We start from the raw sequence: 22,934 nt of genomic DNA on the forward strand, positions 1-22,934 counted from the left end.
ACACACAAACAGACACAGGCACATGCTGGAGAGGGTGAGTCTGCCTTTTGAGAGTGTTTGCTGAAACCAAAGATGAAATCAGAGGTATGACAATCTGGCTGCCAAACCTAGAAGACAATGTTCAGCTCTACGGGTCCTGTGATTTCCCGGCCGTGTGGACATTCCACTTATTGCACTTAAACACACACACGAACACACGTGTACGTGCACATACCCCAGCGTAAACCCGTCACACATCTCCGCACCCATATAAACGACGGAAAAACCCACTCACGTCTATTCAGAAAGCCTTTTTTCCCCTCCTCCCACTGCAGAAGCCGGAGAGCCTGTGGAGGACTTTTAGTTTCATTCTAGTTGAGACTTTTGAGAAGGAGAATAATCTGAGTAATAACTGTTACAGAAAAATAAAAACTTAAAAGGATAATATGGGTAAATTGCGTGTTTTGAAATAAATTAACAAATAAAACAATTGTAAAACAAGGCTATGCTGTCAGTTTATTGTGTTTGGTTCGATCCTCAAAGGAAATCCGCTGTAACCTCAGCAGATGGAGATTTGATTTTTACCTCTGAACAGATCCAAAGTGCCAATGCAAAGATAATGAACAAGATTTATGATGCATAATATATTTTGTACATTATATCATTAACTTTATTTCGAAATAGTATCTGTACAATAGTGTAACAGAACTGCCCACAGAACCATACGCAAAACACTGAAAGACACAGAAAAGTTTGCTGCAGGAGCAGACGATAGATGTTATCTGTCACAAAAACTTTTAATGCAGCTCTCCATTACATATGTTTCACACAGTTGGTCGTTTTTCGCCTTTGAGACAGCGCGGTTATGACTTGCAGTCACTTTCTCATGTGTGTCGCTGAGGTGATGTGGCGTCCGGACCCAGCTCCCTGAGAGACAGCATAAGAGGAACGGCGGAGAGGCGTCCCCCTTCTGAAACGAGACCTCAGTTCCACTGACTGATGGGATACACTGTGGACCTGGGTCACAGAAGGGGAGAAACATATCAGCGACTGTTTACTTTATATAAGGTTTTTTGGGGTGTTTTTTGTTTCTTTCAACCCAAGAGTAACAAGAAACAGTGGCAAAACTCAGTAAACTGAACCGGAGATGATGGCTGGGCAATGTCAGCAGCAGCTACAACTGCAAGCATGATCTCCTTTCCGTCTCCAGTGTCTTCTTATCAAAGCTCCTTTTCTCTGGTCCTCTTTTCCCTCCTCTGTCTCTCACCCCTGCTTTGGAATTGGGCACCAGCACAGCACCTGTAGGTAAGGTGTATCTGTGTCTCTGTGTTGTTCCGGTTCCTGTCTTTTTCCTCAGGCGGCACACCTTGGGTGCATCGGCTAATCAGCATGCTGTACTCACAACCCCTTTGCCAACCCACTTCTCAACAGACTCTCTGTCAACCTCTGTGGTCTGAGGATCCCCTCGTGCTCCATGCAGCCTTTGTTGAATCCCGTCTCTGATGATTTTCTGATCATCGCTGCAACTGCTGCATTATTCAGTAATTCTTTGAACTTCGCTCTCTGGTCTAGTGTACTGCATCTGAGTCTGCCGGTTCTTTGAAAATAAGCTCACAATAAACTGCAGCACATGACTAGAAAACGATCAGATAATAATAGAGAAAGAATAACTTGAGATTGGTGGAGTTTTTACGAGCTGCTGCAGGTTGTTTGGCGTGGTATGCGCTGTGATTGTTGACTGTGAGGACAAAGTTTCTGTGTGTTTCCTGTCAAGAGCTGCAGTCTACAGTTTTTCTCAGTTTTTATGGCCCTTTTTACACCTTCTCTCTTTTGACAGAGAGATGGCATAAACTGAGCAAACTGTGAGATATGGAGCATGACATTCAGTGACTCGAAACCTAAATGGACATACAATTTACATTTTTAGCTTTTCCTTTTGAGAAGTATTCCTTTTCAAAAAGATACACAAGTAGATCTTTCGTTCATACTCTCCCATGCACAAAAAGATCACCTTGTGTTTGTCGTGGACGTTGAGGATGACACTGAGGGCGTGAGCAGTCACTGAGGGCAAAACAGCTGTCCAGGCAACAAGCAGAGCTGTGAGCCACACAACTGGATCAGTGAAGGCGTAATCAGATGCACCTGATAAAAGGACAAACATAGAGCAACTATACCTTTAGACAGAAATGGATAGAGAGCCACAATTTTCTAAAGACAAATTGAAATCAGCTCCTTGTTATTGCGTGTTTTCTTTTTTGATTTTTAGTCCAACAATGGGATGTTATGTCACAGCTTAAAGCAAAATCTCACAAGAGTGACAAAGAAAGAATAATAGGCCTGTGCTGAATACCAAGAAATATATAGTCCTTGGGTGATTGCTCAAAAAGGAAGCGGTTGTGGGTGATCCTGGTACAGATGAAGAACAGCCCCACGGAGACAATTACAGCTGCTATGTTGAACTTGGTCCAGTGTCTGGTCAGCAGAATAATCTGAGACGTGGAAACACATTAAAGGATAAAAGTCCAACTGGATATGCAGTACAGTGTTTATGTCAGAAAGGGGACCGAATAGTAAACATTTATATAATCATATAGTAAGTCTATACGAAATAACGGACCAGCAGATAGTTCAATTACTGTAAATAAAAATGAAATTATAATTAAGTTTTCTAAGGTTAGATCATTCCTATTTAGATCAGTGTTAGAAAAAAAGCAATTAGAGCAATATATTATGTATTATATCAGAGCTGGTATGAGATTAAAAAAAATAATTACGTTCAGATCACCAGTGTTGGGCAAGTTACTTTGAAAAAGTAATTAATTATAGTTACTAGTTAATTCTTCAAAAAAGTAACTGAGTTAGTAACTGAGTTACAAGATTCTAAAAGTTATTAATTACTTGAAAAGTAATTATTGCATTAAGTTTCACTCTCTGGGGTCCAGGGTAATTGGCCATTTTATACACTTTTGATTTTACCTCTACATTTTACCTTTTAAAACTATTTACTTTCCCTTGTTTGGTATCATTCTTTTCAGCACAACCTCATGTGTCTGAATTTACAGTCATGTTTTTATTTTGACATACTGTATTAACACAACTGATCTAAAATCAGAGAAAAAAACATAAAATCCAAGTAGAAAAAGTTATATTTGTTACTGTAACAACCACAAACATGTTTATTGAATCATATTTTATAACTTTAAATGCAAATATAAATTGTCAATTTTAAAATCATATGCACAAGTTTTGCAAACAACAAAGTTATTTGCAGCCATTTACCTTTTACCCTTTTTTTCAAACCATTTCAAACTATTTACAGAACAATCAGGTGTTCTGCATTCAATAAAATGCCGCACAAATTATTTGTGCCGCTCCAAAAAAAAAATTTCTGTCCACTATAAAGGAGAACATCTCAGCCTGATACCTGCAGGTCTGACAGCAGGAGAGGTGCATCACTCCTCCTGTTTTCTACCTGGAGACGGCAGTCGCCTCATTGTTCTGACACTCAACACAAAACTATTCACAACACTACACACTAACTACACAACACAACGTCTTGATGCATGCTCAGTCATCCAGGTAAGTAATAGGGGTGCAACGATACACAAAATTCACGGTTCGGTTTGGTCAGATACTTTGGTGTCACGGTTTGATATTTTTTCAATACAAAAAAATGTTCATGCCTTTTTAATTTGTCATTTATTAAAATTATAAATATATATTTTAACTCAAAAGTAGTTTTTAAATTTAATGTTGCTGAAACAACAAAATAATAAAAAAAATAAATCTATCTGATCGAGAAATCACTCAAGAGAGTTTATTACAGAGAAATGGCTCTTTCCAAAATAAAAGCTATACTATACTCTTCTTCTGGGCTATATTCTCAGCAGCATATTAAACATATCAGGTCCCCATAAGGAGAATCATGTGCTAACGGCTGTCTAAATGACTCTGGTAAAGTTTGTAGCATGCGTGCTTGTTGTTTTTGTCTGCTTCCACTTGTCTTTGCAGGATGATGTCGGTGTAAATGTGCAGTCATATTCGTTGTGTTCCCACTAGTGCTGTCAGCGTTAATCTCATTAAAGTGACATTAACGCCATAACGCGGCAAATCTCCGTTAACGAGCTACCGCGGAACTCCCCGTGCATGGGGCTGGACAGCGTCAACATGTTAACAAGCTAACTGCACTAACGCACTAGTTCCCACCAATTGAGCATTGCGTGGCACATCCGACATACTGTTTTACTTTTATCCATGACGCACTTACCATCAGGGTCATGCTTCACATGAAAACCAAGATAGTTCCAAACGCCAGATCTGAATGAGGGTGGGGGAGGTTCAGTTTCGGGTAGCGTTCAGGCAGTTGCCATATTGCAACGAGCTTAGCTTCTGTCTTGCTAGCTTCCCCAATCTTATAAACAGTACATTTGCATAATTACTGAAACCAGCCCACTGAAGGAACAAAGGGCTGGGAGGTCAGTTCCTTCATCATAATTATGCGATGCTCATGAGAATTTGCAGAATTCAGAATAAGAAACCTGCAGTCAGCTGAGACTGAAGACGTCACTTGGATGAGTGACGAAACGTTTCTCCCACTGAAAACGCTACGTCCAGATGAACAGAATCAACTTTTGGAGATACACAAGACAACACATTAACTACACACTCCAAACACGCTAAACGTCACAAATCTCTCACATTTTAAAACTCGCTCTCTCTCTCTCTTTCCCCCTCTTCCTAAACAACCAAATGTCATGTTGCCATATCATTTTCTGATTGGTCGACATGGTGCATTTTTCCACCAACACAAACGGGCTGTTTTTTGTTTTGCTTTTTTAGTTTTTGGTCATAAGCAGAGAGTGCTTTCTAACGCTCTCCTTAGACAGTAAACGTGACGAAACTATATGTGTGTGTATATATGTCTGTGTATATATTGTTTATTATGACTCTGGTTTTACGTGGTATATATCACCTTGTTGCTTTGTCATCTTAAAGTGGTCATGTGATTGGCTTACCACGACTACTTTATTCTGCCTCAACTAAACAGCAGCATTAATGCGATTGTTTTGCCCCCTTATCTCCAGGTGTTGTGCCAAAACGTGATCGTCTGCCAGAAAGTGATTGCCTTCAGCGGGAAGGCCTTCACTTTTAATGATCACTTTCAAATGATTAAATATGTATTCCTACAGTGGCTATAGATGAATAGGTAATTAATTATAAAACATTTTGTAAACATTATCAAGTTTTCCTAACATAACATTCACAAAAAACTTAATTAACTATCTACAAAACATTTAACACTGGTTATTATAAATATAAATCAATTAAAAATGTTACACTTTCTGTTTCACTGTGACAACTGCATCTATGAAAAAAGAATAGAATAGCCCTTTATTGGCATTGCCCATGTACACACAAAACCATAAGACATCCTGACCTCAATCGTGGCAGTGAACGTAGCTGCCATGGAAACCGTGATCGCCATCGTCTGGTAGTCAAAGACCGTGTTGTCGAAAACGGCGAGCGGGATGAAGGCGAAAACGAGCGATGCATACACAGCATGCAGGAGTGACAAGGACAACTTGAGAGGGCTCACGAGCTCATGTCTCTGTCCACACTTGTACAACTCGGGAAAGTTTAAGCTTTTTTCTGCGCTGACATCCTAAAAAAGAAAGAGGCGATTTTTATTGTTTAGACATTCACACTTATCTTCTTTTAGTCTAAAATAAACTCTCCAGCTCACCTGTTCAAAAAAGGCCAGGCAAAGAATTGGGTGTGCACTGTAGAAAACCGTGTATAAAGCGATGAACCATGTTTCATACAGAGACTGTGAGAGAAACATAATTTTTTAAACCTCACTTCATGACGTGACTATAAGGCTTTAACTGGCATAAATTAATATCTGTTTTTGTCTAACCTGAGCACTGAAGCCATTGAAGAAACCAAACCATAGATGCACAAGGGCAAAACTGCAGGTCTTAAACAGGAAATAGCGCAAGAAGAGGGAAATGCGGCGGTAGGACCAGCGGCCATGGACGAGAAGCAGCCGCTGCAGAAACCTGAACTGGGCCAATGCAAAGTCTGCATTCTGCACCGCCTGACCTCCCTCCACTCCTGCCAGACCCACACCAACATGAGCCGCTGGTGTTGAGGAAAGAGGAAGGAGGCAAATGTTAAAACATGAACACAAATGATCAGAGCACATTGATTTATTTTTACTTTTTTATATTGTAGAACTACAAATAAACCCTTACTCTTGATCATATTGACATCATTGGCACCATCACCAATGCTCATGGTCACTGAGCTGGTATGTTTTCTCACCAACGTGACGATTTCGGCCTTCTGTGCAGGTGTTACACGGCAGCACAGCACAGACTGACAATGTTCTGCCAGGCTCATGAATGTGGCCCCCCATTCTGGCCTCTGATCAAACTCTGTCTGGGGAAAACAGACCCAAATGCGTAGATGCGAGGGAGACTTAAATAACAAAGTCATTTATTATGGCTGATGCAAAGTCCAAGATACAAAATCCAAAAGGCAATAGACTCAAAGAGGAGGTTAACAGATGCTCAGACAAAGAGTGAGGGGAAGGACTGGACTATTTATACACAAGAGGGTAATCAAGGAAGCGGGAACAGGAGGGTAATGAGACAAAACTGAGCTTAATTTAGACAGAGACAGAGGGGGGAGTAAAACTAAAGGTATGAAACAGGAGAAAAGTCACAAAGTAAAGCAAAACATGATTAAAAATAACAAACAAGGAAGCACAGAAATTTGAACTTCACAGAGGAGATAATGCAGGAAGAAAACAGAGGATCTAAGAAACAATTTAAATACAATCAGTAACTAACGCAAACTGAAGGCACAAGTACTAGTGAATAAATGAAGATCAACGCTAAATGATCAACAAAACTAAGAACTGAGAAACTATGAAGGAACCAATCAGAATTCTCAAAAACAACAAATCCAGGCTTAATAATAAACAAGAACTGAAATAAAGAACCCTAGGCCTGATAGTAACAAACAGAAGACTTTCTAGAGTTTAAAAAATTACTTTAACCACCTCACTGTACATAACCCTACAACAAAACCCAGACACGAAGACAAGCTGACCTAAAACTAAAAGCAAAGCGAGAATAGGACGTGTTCCCTGCTTAGCTGAATCATTACAAGCGTGCATATGTCCAGTGTTTCTTTTTTTAATGTAATTCATCCTCAGAGATTATATTCTTGGTTTGCAGTGTAATTTTATGTTTTCCCCCCCTCCCGGTATGACGTTTTTTGTTGTGAGTATTATCTGTTACAAATAAACTTATTTATGAATAAACGTATACTAATCTTTCACTCGCTGGGCCCACATCTTCATTTTAGGTTTGACAGTGATTTAGTAGATAAAGGTGAATGGCTTAAACATGAAGTGAGCTGCGGTTCCGATAATTTATCTCCAATTAATGTAAAACGAATGATTTCTTGTTTGATCATTCCACTGGGTGCAAGAAATTAGTCCTAAAAGAAGAAGAAACAGAAGAATCTACTGCTCAACACCTTTTAATATCGCCTCTCCATGTCTCTGCAGAATACAACTTCTCATGAAACCAAATCGTCCGCAAATCATAAGATAGAATTTGTCCTTTACAAAACTTTACATTGTCTATGTATAGCACAGGTCGGTGTGTTTACCAGCTCAGGTCCGGTGAGGACCACGGAAGTCTTTGCTACAGCCATCTCCTTGTCTACAGCCCACAGCTCTGTCTGTCTGGGCTTAAAGAAACTGACCCGTGGATCTGGGGACTGGAGTATCTGTCTGCAGGGGCAAACAAACAAAGATCAATGGGATGGTGTGAGTGTGTGTATGTGCATGTGGTTGGATGTGTCTGTGTATTTCTAACACTGCTAACCTCAGCTCGTCCCATTCTACTATTCTGCTATCAGGATCCAGTAGTTTGCAAGAATATCCAATATTCACTGCAGTCTCTACAAACACAAGGAAAGAAGTCGCAGATGGAATCAGAATAACACATAAACCACTGTGAAACTTTATTTTTATGACACGTTCAGAATTTATGCCATGCTCCTTGTCGTGTCACAGCTTATCATAATACCTTTTTTGTCTCCAGTCAGTACCCATACTTTAATCCCGGCCTCTTGAAGTAGAGCAATGGTTTCAGGCACTCCATCCTGAAGTCGGTCCTCAATTGCTGTCACCCCCAGCAGCTAAAGCAAGACTTAATTTCAGCATCCATACAGCATATTCACATTTTTAAATATTACATACATATTTCATACCACAAAGTTCTATGACTGTGCCCATAAAAATATGAAACCAGACCTTTACATTAGACTAAAGACTCCAAGTTTGTGTCCAACACAGCTGCTTTCCGGGGAAGAGTGCCTACCTGTGCATTTGTGTGTACCCTAGAACTCCTGCAATGTGTTGGAACAGACACCCTTCAAATTGATTATCATTTTAGAGAAGCAACCAAAGTCACAGTGAGAAAGACTGTATTGCTGCAGGCAATAATGTTATCAATGTGTTGTGTGCTTGTTGCATGCACTGCAGTTCATGCAGTTTCCACAATATAGTGATGCAGCAGAGAGCAGACTGAGAATAAACGACACCATCACAAACTACCAGACTTTCAAACATCCCCAGTGTTTGTTATCTTAATTAACTGTCTACAAATATCTCTCAAAGGTATGTTTAAAAATGCAGTTTATTGAACAGTTTCTGATGCATAAAGTGCAAGAACACTGCAGTGTTTTGCCTCAAATCCTCATTCAGTTAACCTCTCAGCTATGAGGGGAAAATACACAAAAAGCTTACGGGTCTGACCTGCGACTTTTGCCCCCTTTACTGATGCAGGCAAATTTTCTGTTTTTAGCTTGTGGTGATAATGCTGAGTGGACTGTGGTCAATCAACAGTTTCTTGCAAACCCAGTGCAGTTTGGTTAGACGTTTAATCACTTACAAACATGCTTCAAGTGAATAATCTATTTGCTGTTACTAAACCAAACAATGGGCAATAAAAATAATAAACAAATATAGATAAAAAGAAACACATTTGCATTTTAATATAGAATATTTTAAATATTATGAAACGTAAAAAGTAAAAAATTAAAATTTTGGACGTCACAGTGGAACTCTGTTTTGATATGCCAAGCGTGGTAGGACAACTCATGACTGACCCCAAGCTTTGCATGAGATTCATTCACTGAAAATGGTGTATGGTGAAACCAGATCTTTGTGATTGTAGTCTAAAGTTGTATGACTACATCAGAGTCAAATATAATGTGAGAAACTTAGTCAAGTTTAACCTTATAAAACAGGTTAAACAGATTTTAACGAAGAAAAAAATATTTGAATCAGTCTGCGCTCAGCTCCACAAATGCGAAAATAAATTTTGGGGAAAATAAAGGGTTGAAATCTTTAAGCATTAACATTATTAGAACCCTTTAAATGAAGAACTGACAATATATAAAACCACACTGAGCACGAGCCCACCTGCAGGTCCATTTCCATCTCGTCATATAATTTTTCCAGCAGCGCGTCACGGTCGCAGGTGACCATGGTGGCAGACTGAGCCAGAGTTTTGTTCCACTGCTCCCATGATGCTTCAGGAACAGATCGAACCGCAACGCACAGTGTCCGCAGACAGGCCTCGGCAAACAGCTGACAGAAGATAAGTTAGATTGGTTTTTGATAGGCTGACGTTATTTACTGAGTAATCCTTCAGGCAGAACTGGAAGAAAAAAAGCAAGCGATAATCAGGGATGCCTCAGCTATCTCATTAGCTAGTAACGACTGGTTGGATCCGTTCTTGAAAACCTACTAATCATTGATTAAGAGCCTTCAGTATAGTGTGTAGATGGTTTGATGATGTGACAAATGATAACTGTAGTGGAAGATAATGTAGTTTTAGTCCGTGTAGACTTGCACACATCGCAGTCACAGAAATTTGAGAGCAGAGTACGTGATAACTGTTAACAGGACGGAAAAAACATTACGTTAATTTAGCTTAGCATAATGATTAAAAACAGGATTAATAGCAAGAGGGAAATGCTTTACCTCTAGAGCTCTTTCAGTCCTTTCCTGATGTGGAGAGTCCTTCTGCAGTCTCTCCAGGATCACTATATCTGCCCCTTTACAGTACAACTTTATTCCACCTTCTGGCTCCCGCACTAAAGGCAAAAAAACCCTCTTAGTATGGACTAAACAAAAGGATGTCTAAGAAATAACAAAAGGCTGTTTCACTTAGAATCCAACCTGTGTGAGCCAAATGAAAAAAAGCCATTATATGCGTGTGTTTAACAAGAGCTGCTCTCACCCAATACAGACATGCGTCTCCTCTGACTGGTGAAGTCCAGCAGTGCAAGGAGCTGATACCTGCGAGTGACGCCCAGCTCTGAGACAACAATAAAATCTCTCGCCCTAGAAAGAAAGACCCAGCCCAGCTCTCTGGCAGCACCAACAAGTGCTTCCTCATCTGGGGACGCAGCCTGGTAAACTAGAGTCTCTGTGGGAACGCGGTTAGTGCACAAAGGAGGAAAACATGTTGTCTTCCAGAAAAGGACCACAGTTATTCTGCCATGCACATTCAGATTAGTGATTTACAGGTTTTCTTAGATAATAGCAGAGAGAAAAAAATGTAATCTTTATTTAACTTTAGTTAAGTTGACAAAATTCACAACTTAGGTAAAAAACATTACGGACTCACGACATGTGCAAAGCCTTACTTTTCTTCCACTCTGTCATGACAGTATGGCATAAAGCCAGCGCTGTAAGGAACTGTCTGCTGAGCGGACACTGGTTCCCTCTAAGTCTGTCCACGAGGCCTGGGGCTGACATAAACAGGCCACCATGGGAGAAGGGATTCCAGCTTAAATCCATGGGCTGCCCAAAGGCGGGGAAAGAGGCAGAATATAAGATGATATCATTTCAAACATATACTGAAGGATCTTTAGGGAATACCTTAGAATAAGATTAAGTACATATAAAAAAGTGTAATTGTTTACCTCTACATCCTCTGCCCTGACTGAGGCATCACCTGTAAATGTATAAAAGAAGAGATTTATTTATTTATTAATATATATGTTTTAAAGAAAGAAAAAAGAAAGTTTGTCATCTGTGGTGAAGGTTGGTATTAATATTCTCCTGTGGTGGTGAATGTTGGGGTTACTGTTGCACTGAGCATGTTAGGAGTCTCCGCTGGTCTTTCTCGAGGGATGAGGTTTATGATGTAAGCATCTTTCCCCAGAGTCGTCTTTGTTCAACTGTAAATCTTTGCTGTCTAATTTGAACTTACCTTTACCTTGTACGAGTTTTTAATGAAGGAAATTGCTGCAAATAATAACTCAGCATGCAACCTCACACATTACTGGGCACAGGCTGTACTGTTGGACCATTAGTTGCTAACAAAGTATTCTTAGGGGAATAAACTGTGTCATTGCTGCTAAAGTTGTGTCACGCTGATGAGAAAAACTGATTTAAAGCTTTCGTGTGTGACTTTGTATCAGCGGCTGAGCAACAAACACGAACACACACAGTTCTTTCTGTGCTACTTCTGTGCTACTTTAAGCTGACTCCAAAAGTGAGTCGATCCCATGTTTAAATGCCAATTTTATTAATATAGCACATTTCACTATACCTAAACTCATTGCGCTTAACACAGAAGATAACAACATAAAAACCTTTGTGGGTTTACAAAGCCTTGAGGAAGTGCAAACAGCAAAAATAAAATAACAATTGCCACACTTTATGACATTAACCAAAATTGCTAATCTTAACTGACAACTTCTATCTCTCAACCAATCCAGACATGGTGGCTTCATCCAAATAAAAACTGCATAACTGGGCGCTTTGCAATTACATTTTAAAACACAGATTCTAAACATCTGTGCAAAATCATCTGATGTATTCTCTGTTAATGAGTTTTGCTTTTGTAAAGCAGAGTATTTGGCTTGTCCAAACATCCACCTGCCCATGTGGCACGACCAGAACATGTATTAGTCTGGCCTGCTTTAAGCTGAAAAATTAAAATATCACATTAAATGTAGTGTTTTGTTTAGTCACGACACACTTTCAGGTCAGTAATTTGTAAAAGAAGGAGCTCTTGTTACCATAGATTTCCCCAGCTATGCAGCATTGTCTGACGAGCAGGCGATTCTGGGTTAGTGTTCCAGTTTTGTCACTCAGCAGGTATCCCACTTGGCCGAGCTCCTCGTTCAGTGAGGTATTCCTAGCCTGAGCCGGTTTGTCTGCCTGCTGCCAATACATCTCCAAATCCCAGCCAATAAACAGGCTGTGGACCGTGTGGACCAGCTCAAACCTGCAGGCACACACACATGCATGCATAGTAACCCAACGCACGCACGCAGATGTGCATACCCACTTTTCTCCCCACCCACAAATGATTGCAGTATTGTAGATGAAACTAACGAGATGTAGAGGGCTATAGGCATGGCTGGGCTGAGAAGGATGATGTAGCTCCAGTAGACGAGGAATCCGGTGTAGACAGCATTGCTGTTAAACACCAGAGCAGACAGAACGCTATTCTGTCTCATGAGCTGAGCAGAAAACACGCTGCTGCCAATGGCAAGGAACAGAGCTGCCAGCAGCACACACAGGACTATCTAGACAGAGCACAGACACACAGGGTATATAAAAACTGCACAAAAATGTCTCGTGGTTGTTATTCTCATGCCCTCCATGCACTCACCCCCATCACCACTTTGTTAAAAACTTTTTCCATCTGAGTCCTCTTCAGTTTCACTTTCCCGCTGTTCCTCAGGATCTTCGTGTCTGCGCCTGCCGTTAAAAACATCACTATTAGATGCTTTTGCTGACCGGGCTGATTGAGTAGACGGTCAAGCAGCCAGAGGGTGAGAGTTGAAGCCCGCATGTCAACAAGCTTCTGCTGATGTGCCCTTGAGCGAGATGCTGAATTCCTAGCAGATCCGGGGGTTTCTGACCCCGGTGCAGGGAGGTCAGGGGAAGAGAGAGTTTTTCTTTGCAGGGATCAATAAAGTATCACATTATGTTTTCCGACGATGCTGTCTCAATCTCGCAGACTGTGGAAAGTCGCTGAACTTTGTGTGCAGAAATGACAAAACCATTCTAGGGCAGAAAACTGATTTGAACTCAGCCCTACAACAGCAACAACATGCAAGCTTTGATGGAAGCAGGTTATGTCGAGTGTGAGTTTACTTAGAGTTATTGTCAGGCTTAACTGGGGTTACACCAGTGGACAGCTTCAGATTAATAGTATGAAACTCATCTCTGGATAAATTTGATGGACTGATCTGCTTAACAGAACAGGAAGGGTCAAAGCTATGGAATCCGTGACACTTCTGCCTCGTCCAATAATGTCAAATCAATGATGACTCAAAAGACAGGAAGAGCCTATAATCTGCCAGACGCCCTCAGCTATAAGAGTGAGGTAATCAGGACCATTATTAGCAGTAGATTGTATTCCTCATAATAACATTTGTCATTGAAGTGAGTGGAGGCAAAAGTGCAAGGTGAACATAGCAGATCTGGGAACATTGTGAAAAAGTGATATCGCTGTGCACTAAAGTAACAGTTTTCTGAAAACAGATGACATCGTTCCACTCCTCTTTTCCATCTAAAGAGTACCGGTGTAGATAGCCAAGCCGTACGCAAAGGCTGTGTTGCGTAGGACCGTTCCCCTCAGCAGGATGTGCTCGCTGTCCAAGAGGAGACCCTCTCCCCGCCACTGCAGCTGACCTCTGAAGGTGTACAAGCGGTTGTTGGGTTCCTCACAGCGTACAACACCTGGGGAAAAAAAACATCACATTAGATCTCACTCTTACTATTCGGTTTTTATAAATGCACATCTGTATTTTTAATAAAAATAGGTTTATTCACCATCAAAGGCACTGAGGGCCTCCTCTGAGGGATTAGAGGTCAGCTCTTCGTGTGTAGCACTGAGCGCCTGTCGGTACTTGAGGTTGGTTTCTCTAAATGAAGAAAAAAACAGAAGTGTTCATTACAAAGTCAAACAAAAGAGCATCAATACACTGAAAATACTGAAAACACTGATAATTAAGGTTTTGGTTATATGGATGAGGGCAGTCGTACGGTCTTAATTCTGTAGTTTATGAGTTCAATAAAAGACGATTTGTATGTACTGACACATACAGTCACACCTCTGCCTCCTCTATTAATAAAGATGTTACATTTATGTCATGTTTTCAAATTTTCTCCTTCACAAACATTTTTTGACGTCCATATTTGAAGCATTTTTATTGTCCTGTTCAAACACTTAAAAAATGTATCATTACTGTTACTGTCTACTTTAAGCATCATAAACGTTTCTGCATTTACATCAGTGTGTGTGGTGCCAATACATTTTAAGAGAATTATTCAGGGACCGGACTGATTGTGTCTCTTTACCCATCTATATCAGCCGTCTCCACGTAACACAGGCTGTGAGGCTCTGAGCTACATAAAAGAAGAAGATCGGCCTGGGTGGGAAAACAGAAAACATTAAAACAAAGCAGAGAGGGTGATGAGGGCGAAGGTGTGGAAACACAAACGGACACAAAGCACGCACTAAATCCAGTTGGATCCAGCTATCCTAAGAATATACTGGGGTTTTTTTTTACCATGTACTGTATTTTCTAACAATATTATTGTTATTATATTCTCGAAACAAGGACAAATAAAAATTGCTGCACATTTCTACGTTTTATGAATCAAGAAGCTCACTGGGAAGACTTGGTCTTTGTGGATCCGCAGCACATCCCCCACACACACGTCTTTCCACTTCTTCATTTGAAAACTGAGACAGAGAACAGACGAGAACTGAACGATTGAGAAGAAAAAACCCTTTTGAATGGTTTTCTAGACAAACTCAAGCAAAATGTTTTAAAAAGCATCACATAAAAACATAATTAGTAACCAACATTCAAATTAAAGTTTTGTTCAGGGCAGGAATTTACAGATTCATACTGTTTAATTACAAAAAACAATGACTCATCTTTACACTGGTTGTGTTTTTTTGTGCATTTAGTTTGTTAGTTCTTTGCAGAACAGCGATGATTACATGAAATAGTACAATTCTTCTGTAATATGTGTAATATTTGCAACATAATATTCTCAGAAACAGTAGAAGTTAAAAAACATGTGTCATTAAGAGGCTGGTCATAGTTCTTATCTTTCAATAAGTGGGGAAACTGCTCAGTGCATTTGCCCCGCTCTAATGTGTAAACGGGACTATCCAGGGATTCACTCATTCACACTTCATTAGAGGTTCATTAGAGGTCTGTTTCAAAGTGGAGATGTGTTGGCTCCTGAGAGAATAACCCCGCCTTTGTCCTCACCTTTGGGAAATGAGAATGTCACAGGGTCTGGAGTTAATCTCAGAGTCACTGCGTCTTCTTGCCTGTATCGGATGTAGGGAGAGAAGGACGGAGACAGATGGAAGGAGAGTAAAAGAGAATGAGCAATTGCTGGGAAGCATGACAAGGGTGGAGGGTAAGAGTAATGGACAAGGAGCAAGCGAGAGGGAGTGAGGGTGGCCATGAAAGGTTGAGAAGAAAAGAGGAGAAAGGAGAAATGCCATTACGGGGCTCTACAGTGACACCAGCTGGGAGATTTACACCCTCCACTAAATGATTAGTCAATAGAGAGGGGTCAAGCAAGCATTTCACCCAGAGCTGTTAACGACCGTAACTCAGCGATGCACTTAACCAGGGAATTCTCCATGCAAAACATCACACCTGCATTTAAAAGGAAAGGCTTTAATGATGGGAGAGAAAATTAATGCTACTGGGATGACTGGTTCCGTCAATGAGGAGAGGACAAGGAGTCAATGAGGACAGTGAAGGAGAGAAACAAGTAAGTGGCATGGGCATAAAAGCATGCGTGAGCCCGGTCACATACTTATATTCAAACTCCTGCATCTGTGTGAGCGGAAACATGCAGCTCAGAGAGGGACGGGCAGCCTCACCATGTCGTTGTTGAGGTCTTTCAGCCCTCTCAGTGAGAGAATGGAGATCAGCGGGATGATGGTGATGTACCATGGTACTGATGAGATGGCAGGGACACACTTGAAACCACATGCAAACACAAGCACGCGTCACCCACATCATCCAGATAAAGTTCCTCCACCATTATTAGAAACTGTGCAAAATGCTTGCAAATGACTGCTGAGTTAAGTTCATTTTGTCAAACTACATTAACCAAATACGAGCTGGTTTGTGATCACTCTCACTAGTAAAAAAAAAAGTGAATTATAGAAAATTAGCAGCAGGCTATATCAGGTGTAAAATGTAAAAACGTCAGCATATTAAATTATGCATTTGTTAAAGCTGAGCTGACAGAAGCGCAGAAGCAGGATTTTTGGATTCATAGCATGTAAAAACAAAGCGAGACGCCACAGCAGAGCCTTCATCTGACCTGCAACACCATGATGAGGAGATAATAGACATTGGCTGCTCGCTGGAACTGTTCAAATAGCGTCAGGGGCAGGAACGTCAAGGGGGTGTACTTGTAGCTGCGCACCACATTGTCCTGGCAACCGATGCGGAGAGCCATGGAGAGGGGCAGGAAGAAGACACACATGCAAACATCAGCGCATCAGCCTGACTCTGAATGTATCAGCAGGTGTAAGGTTTTCGTGTGGGATGGCTGACTCACAGCGGAGCTCCCCCAACGGAAGCACAGAAAGGATTTCTTCTGTTTTGGTTTGTGGTAGTGGCGGCTGTTTGCTCTCACCTCCCATGTGAAGCCTGTCAGAAAAACTCTGTGATCTCAGACAACATTTACATAAAGTGATTTTTATGAGTCATTTTTAACAGTGATTACAGATGCAAAGAATTTCCTGCACTGTGCGTTTTCATGCAGGTGGATGCTGTATAGTACCTCTGTCAGTCCTCTCCTCATATCCCCCACTTAGAGTCTTAAGAAAGTTAAAAAATACTCAAACAACATCTGCTAAAGAAACTTTATCTACTATAAGAAAAGAAATCAACGTGGATGTGAAGGTTGCAAATCAAAACTGACATCCAACTGCATTCCTTTCTGGACGGATCTTATGAACACAGATATGAATACGATGTCTGAAATAAAGTACAAAGATCAAAAGAGACATACCAGATTCAGCACTTTCATTGACCATGATGTTGATGAAGACTTGGACACTTGTAGACTCCTGTTTGCTGCTACACAAAGTAGAAATCACAATGACATGGCAACTGAAATATGTTTTATCAGCAGACATGCAAACTCATTGCAGTTCAGTGACCACACAGGCAGCAATTTGATCTGAGTAGGGCTGAGCTCATCAAAATAACCTATTGGAAAAGTAGATTTCACCTTCTTTCACCTTCTTTCAAGATGTTTTAGCGGAAAAAAACAAAAACAGAAACATATTTACACTTGGAAAAACACCCAGTTAGAGAGGAGATGATAAATGGTATGGAATGGCCACAGCAGGAATTATGGTTTATTTTATTTAATCATTTGAATATTATTGTGTATCCAATGGATACGGGAGATGTGCTGTGGGACGTTCAATCCCTTCGGTAGTACCTTCTTGGTTTATCAGTCGTGTACTTACACTTTGTTACTGCTGATGTGCTGATTTAAAAAGACTACCCAGTTCTCTGTAAAGCGTACTCATACTTGATTAACTACACCGTGGCATAAACAACAGGTTACTAAGGCAACCTGAGGGCAGCAGCAGGCTGACACATGTATGATAAAATACTGAGACGAGTACCTGATCTTCCTGCTGAATCTGGAAGCTAACGAGCAGTCCTGGGGAGAGAGGCGCGAGGATGTTCGGATCCAACCACCTGCGTTAAATCTGCAAAGTTTTACTAAAACAAAGAAAAAACAGACTCATCAACAGAAGATTTGTATGCTAAATTTTACCTGTTGCTAAGTAACAACCATCTGGGCCATTTAAAAAATTGGAAAACCATAAAGTTTGGATGTTAAACTCGTTTAACTGCTCCTCACTCACAGAGTTACAGGTAACGTGTACAAATACAGTCAAGGAGTACTTTACTGTACGGTCCATTTAGAGTATTGCTCTAATATCTTTCACAGTACTTCTACTGTAATCTCATTTACAGTATTTTTACTCTAATGTTTTTACTGCACTTTTATTGTATTTTCCACTGACACTGATTATAGTATTTTAACTGTGAACTCATCTATAGCATTATTACTGCAGTTTATTTTATGGTACTTTTTTCTGTATTTGTGCTAAAAACGCTTGTGTTGTGTATTCATTTACAGTACTGTATTTTCATTTACATCATTGTTGATTATTGTGAAATATTCTAAAACTCTCATTTTTAACCTGTAAAAAACATTTGAATTGCAGTCCGGCGCTTTAAACTCAAAATTGAACCCTAAAAGTGAGGTTCTCATATAGATTTGGACATAAAATATGCTTTTAATTGTAAAATATTACTTTGAAATTATGAACAGTACAAATTACATACTTGCTTATTTAAAAGGAACACCGACTATTTCCACTTGTGGGCCTCAGTAGTATCTCATATTAAAGCATGTCGTTAAAAATCTATTAAAGCACTTTTATTGCTTAAAAAAAAATCCTCAATCTCTAATATAATTCAGTTTCCAGCCTGCCACGACTTTGCCTCTGCAATGCATTCTGGGTTGATGACATGAGCTGGTGGCACTCAATCATTTATCACTGAAAAGGAGTTTACTGAATATTGGAAAAATACCAGACTGACACTTTTGGTTATTCTAAGCGAAAATGAAACAAAAAGATGTGAAGATGATGCTGATTGTTGGCGATGACTAAAACTAAGCGCCTCACTAACAATGTTCACCCGAAGGTTTCCTCGAATTGATGGGAAATTGTTTAAAATTGGAAAGGATGGGAAATATCAGGCACTCTTATGCTTGCAGTAAACCGGAAGCACTCTGAAAGCTAGCGAATGGTCGTGAATGTGAAAATATAAAAAGCTGAACACCAGCCGGTAGCATCAGCAGCCTAAATGTTCTGTGTTGTCAAAGTAAGATCTGTGCTGCTACTCATGTGGAAACACACAGATCGGATACAGCCGAGCTGGATGTAGTTGAGCCAGTATTTATGGATCAAGTTTGACTGACTTGGATAAAAAGTGGAAGACTAAATGATGGTGGTGGAGGCTCATTTGTGAATTTATTGTTAGTAGAATATGTCATAAAACTATAGTTTGATCCACACATTGGCCTCTAACAGCTTACTACAGTAAATGAAGCTTTTCAAAACAAAGAAGCATCTCTCCTTATGTTCTGATTTCAATTGGAACGATTGAACAGAAGCCATTTTTATCTCACTACAGGGTTCGTGAACTAGGACCAACCCAGTTGCAGCTAGCTTATGTCACTACCCAGACTACATTGCAATGTAAACAACAATGCAGGCACATGAATTAAATATTTACTTTACAAAAACGAAGACATCAGATGTTTATTTAATATACATGTCGTTGTAGTCAGGGTCCAGTTTAATAAACAGGAACCCTTTTTCAATAAACACTGTTATTTCCAGGGGGAAAAAAAACACATAACAAAAAACATTAATAACTAAATTTAGTAGAATTTGCCATCTCATGACCATGATTCTTTAGCAATATTGACTTAATTTGGAGAATATAAGAAACAACTTGTCTTTTTCATCTTTTGTGAACTCTGAAATCCTGGAAACAAACTATGAGCAGATAATTTTGTATTTTTTTTGGACATTTGGTGGCCGCTAACCAGCTCATGTGTTCCTTACCAGCTTGTTAGGTCATTTATGTAGCAAGCTTCAGCCATCACCTGTTATTCAGGTGTTTGAGTCTCTCATCCTGCTAGAAGACAGACTCATCTTGGGCTGGATTTCATGATTATAATCTTTGTTATTCTCTGGAGGGTCACTCTAACAGAACTAACAGCAGGAACTGGTTCATTTGCCACTATCTCAGGCCAGAAAGCACAACAAGAGCAACCAATAACAGTTGGAGTTCATCCACAGGACGGAAGACTCACTGGAAATGTTATTTGTCACAACACTGCCAATCCCACAAATAGAATTGAAATCTGTGAGAAAAAAGCATAATATATACACAACACCTGACACCATTCCATTACACTGTGTGAAAACATATTTAATGAACCATCTTGTTACAAAACAGATGATAAACATTGTGGGATGTCTCAAGAAAAATAAGGCAAATTTTAACTCTACACCTCAGTTTTTAAGAGTAAGTCTACCTGCCCTTATTACACATAAATTACATGTTATAGAACCGAGTGAATCTCCTAAGGCAAAACATTCACACTGAGTATTTTACCACATTATTCAAGCAACTTGTCAAGATCTATGAATACTTCAGCCTTTGCTTACTTTTCCATTCTTGTGCAATGGTGCTGGAATGGCCACAGTAGGAATAGCGGTTTATTTTATGTAAAATCATTTGAATTATTAATGAAATCTCTGCAATTTCTACTGTTTACAAAGATACCAATGGGCTGGATTGGATACGGGAGATGTGCTGGACGTTCACACTCTTCGGTAGTACGTTCTTGGTTTATCAGTTGTGTACTTACAATGTGTTATGTTACTTATAAATACCTGCTGATTTAAAAAGACTACCCAGTTCTCTGTAAAGCGTACTCATACTTGATTAACTACCCTCTGACATAAACAAAAGGTTACTAAGGCAACCTGAGGGCAACAGCAGGCTGACACATGTATGATAAAATACTGAGACGTGTACCTGATCTTCCTGCTGAATCTGGAAGCTAACGAGCAGTCCTGGGGAGAAAGGCGCGAGGATGTTCGGATCCAACCACCTGCATTAAATGTGCAAAGTTTTACCAAAACAAAGACAAAACAGACTCATCAACAGAAGATTTGTATGCTAAATTTTACCTGTTGCTAAGAAACAACCGTCTGAGCCTTTTAAAAAATAAGAATAACAGAAAGTCTGGGAGAATATTAAACTCTTTTGACTAATCATTAATCCTGTTTGTACTGCTGTGAACAGTAACTCTGTCATTCTTAAGTAATAACATATAAACATACAGTTTTCTTTAAGTCACAAATTTACCTCCATTGTCTGCTGCACAGTCCACGAGCCTGTGTAAAAAACATTACAAACAGCTGTTTATCTTAGTCATTAATACTGACTCCACAGACCACAACCAGACATTAACACGAGTGTTTTCACAACCATTCTTCAGCTGCTTTACACAGCTCAAATCTGCGCTACCTGTCTCCCTCCTTTATCCCTGTGCAACATGACTCCACCTTTCTCGTTCTCCCATGTGAAGACTCCAGTAACAGACTGTACTCCCCAAGCACTGTACCTGAGGAAAAAGAAGGTAACGTAGGAGGGGCATTAAACCCTCACATGCATAACAGATCACTGTTTGAATCTCAAATGTGAGTAAAGCACAATTAGTGATTTTAAAAGAATCTAAGCCAAATAACTTGAATGAGCCAGAATGTCCTCATGAGGATATGACAGTACGGCCATTGTGTCAGCAGTGGGAGTATCAGTTTACAGGAATGTGAATGCTGTGAAACTTTCAGATAAGGCAGGCACGGCCGACACACAGTCTTTCTTTCTATCTGCAAAATACTGTTAAATGTGCACACAAATTAAACAGGTCTCCGAGTGCTGAGTTTAAACAGCGGCTGAATTAACGATTTTTTGGTGAATCTTGGCCTTGAGTATTTGCTCAATGCTCTATAAGCAGATTTTCTTTTTTTTTTTTTTAAAGCTTTATTGCCTTTGCTGATATTTGCATATGTATGTATTTGGATCTTAAGCAATCCAGCTCAAGTATGAGCTCATCCATTTTTCTTTGATAGTTTAGAAAACCTAATGTATGTAAGTAAAGGAACGTTTTAATGATTTGACATACACCAGTCTTCTCCTGTCTCCTCCTCTTATTTAGGGCTTTTCTAACAAGTGTTTTGAACTTCCTCATGAATCTAATGCCACCTGGTGGAGGTGAGCACCCACTGCAGATCAAGCATCAATTGAAGGTCAAAAAGGGTGAATTTATAAACAGTGGCAACCCCGAACAAAAGGCAGTTTGCTGAATTGATGCTCACTCAATGTCAGTTAAATGCACTTTTTGTGGTTTCATATCTCTTTGTCTCCATTGCTCTTTCCTAAGTGAGGTCCCCCCCACAAACGCCACACATCTACACCTGAAGGTGTGTGTGTATCTTATTTCTTATATGTGTCTCTATGTGAGTGCGTGTGCATATCTAGGGCAATCTTTCCTATCTATTTTTACAGCTGGGCTGCGACGCAGAGTGGTTAAGGTGATGTGCCAGTGGTGTGGAATGGGTGCTTTAAGGCCTCCACAAACAAATGACAATCGATAGGCCAGACTGTTCCCACCAACAGTTTAACCGTTGGCCAACACGGCTGCAAACCTCAGAGCCATTAACGAAAAGTGGATTTGTCTCTTCGAGCCTGCGGGTTTGGTCAAGGTTCAAGGCAATATGTCAAAATACGCGAATATTAGAAATTACAGCGTTTCAAAGTCATGCAACACAAAAGCTTATGTTACAAAAATCATCAAATTAAATAATGAAACATGGACATTTTAAGCAGAAACGTGCTCTCCTAAACTTCACATTGGTAAAAACACTGCCAGTTACGCAAAGATGAGGCCTTGATACCATACTGGAGGTCACTTAGTGGTCACTGATAGAGCTGGACTGCTAAAAATAAAAAATAAACAAAAAGCACATTATGGGGTATTGCTCATGTATGTATGCATGCTAGCTGCCAACAACAACCAGCCTCTGCAAACATTAGTGACCCCTTTATTTGTTTTAACACCTTTTAAATTCCCAGAAGTGACCAATAGATAAAGACATCACTTAATATTTTTTAAAAAAACCCTATTTAGATTGCATCTTGTTAGATTCACAGTCTTACTGCGGTAGTTAGTG

General features: G+C 40.0%; 1 protein-coding gene across 3 annotated transcripts; it reads right to left on the reverse strand.

Annotated features, from left to right (window-relative positions):
• Nucleotides 1-486: 486 nt before the first annotated feature.
• On the reverse strand, nucleotides 487-21,343 carry atp8b3 (ATPase phospholipid transporting 8B3). Of its 3 annotated transcripts, XM_084921589.1 has the most exons (31): nucleotides 21,229-21,343; nucleotides 21,067-21,095; nucleotides 20,734-20,809; nucleotides 17,727-17,826; nucleotides 17,099-17,166; nucleotides 16,643-16,734; nucleotides 16,403-16,516; nucleotides 15,954-16,052; nucleotides 15,325-15,386; nucleotides 14,711-14,783; nucleotides 14,396-14,466; nucleotides 13,868-13,959; nucleotides 13,616-13,774; nucleotides 12,699-12,787; nucleotides 12,419-12,612; nucleotides 12,100-12,308; nucleotides 10,996-11,027; nucleotides 10,717-10,873; nucleotides 10,308-10,496; nucleotides 10,049-10,161; nucleotides 9,485-9,652; nucleotides 8,085-8,196; nucleotides 7,881-7,956; nucleotides 7,663-7,786; nucleotides 6,234-6,420; nucleotides 5,897-6,120; nucleotides 5,723-5,806; nucleotides 5,417-5,641; nucleotides 2,330-2,468; nucleotides 1,991-2,121; nucleotides 487-996 (listed from the first exon to the last, which is right to left on the reverse strand). In XM_084921589.1, the coding sequence occupies exons 5-31, from the start codon at nucleotides 17,121-17,123 to the stop codon at nucleotides 856-858; spliced, it is 3,381 nt and encodes a 1,126-aa protein (XP_084777715.1). In that variant the 5' UTR covers nucleotides 17,124-17,166; nucleotides 17,727-17,826; nucleotides 20,734-20,809; nucleotides 21,067-21,095; nucleotides 21,229-21,343; the 3' UTR covers nucleotides 487-855. The 3 variants fall into 3 exon arrangements, with proteins under 3 accessions (XP_084777715.1, XP_084777717.1, XP_084777716.1); XM_084921591.1 differs by lacking the exon at nucleotides 15,954-16,052; XM_084921590.1 differs by lacking the exon at nucleotides 21,229-21,343 and having other exon boundaries at nucleotides 21,067-21,179.
• Between the last annotated feature and the right edge of the window lie 1,591 nt (nucleotides 21,344-22,934).

Source organism: Perissodus microlepis, chromosome 23 (genome assembly GCF_051167445.1).
Source record: "Perissodus microlepis isolate ML-2025 ecotype Zambia chromosome 23, ASM5116744v1, whole genome shotgun sequence".
NCBI lineage: Eukaryota > Metazoa > Chordata > Actinopteri > Cichliformes > Cichlidae > Perissodus > Perissodus microlepis.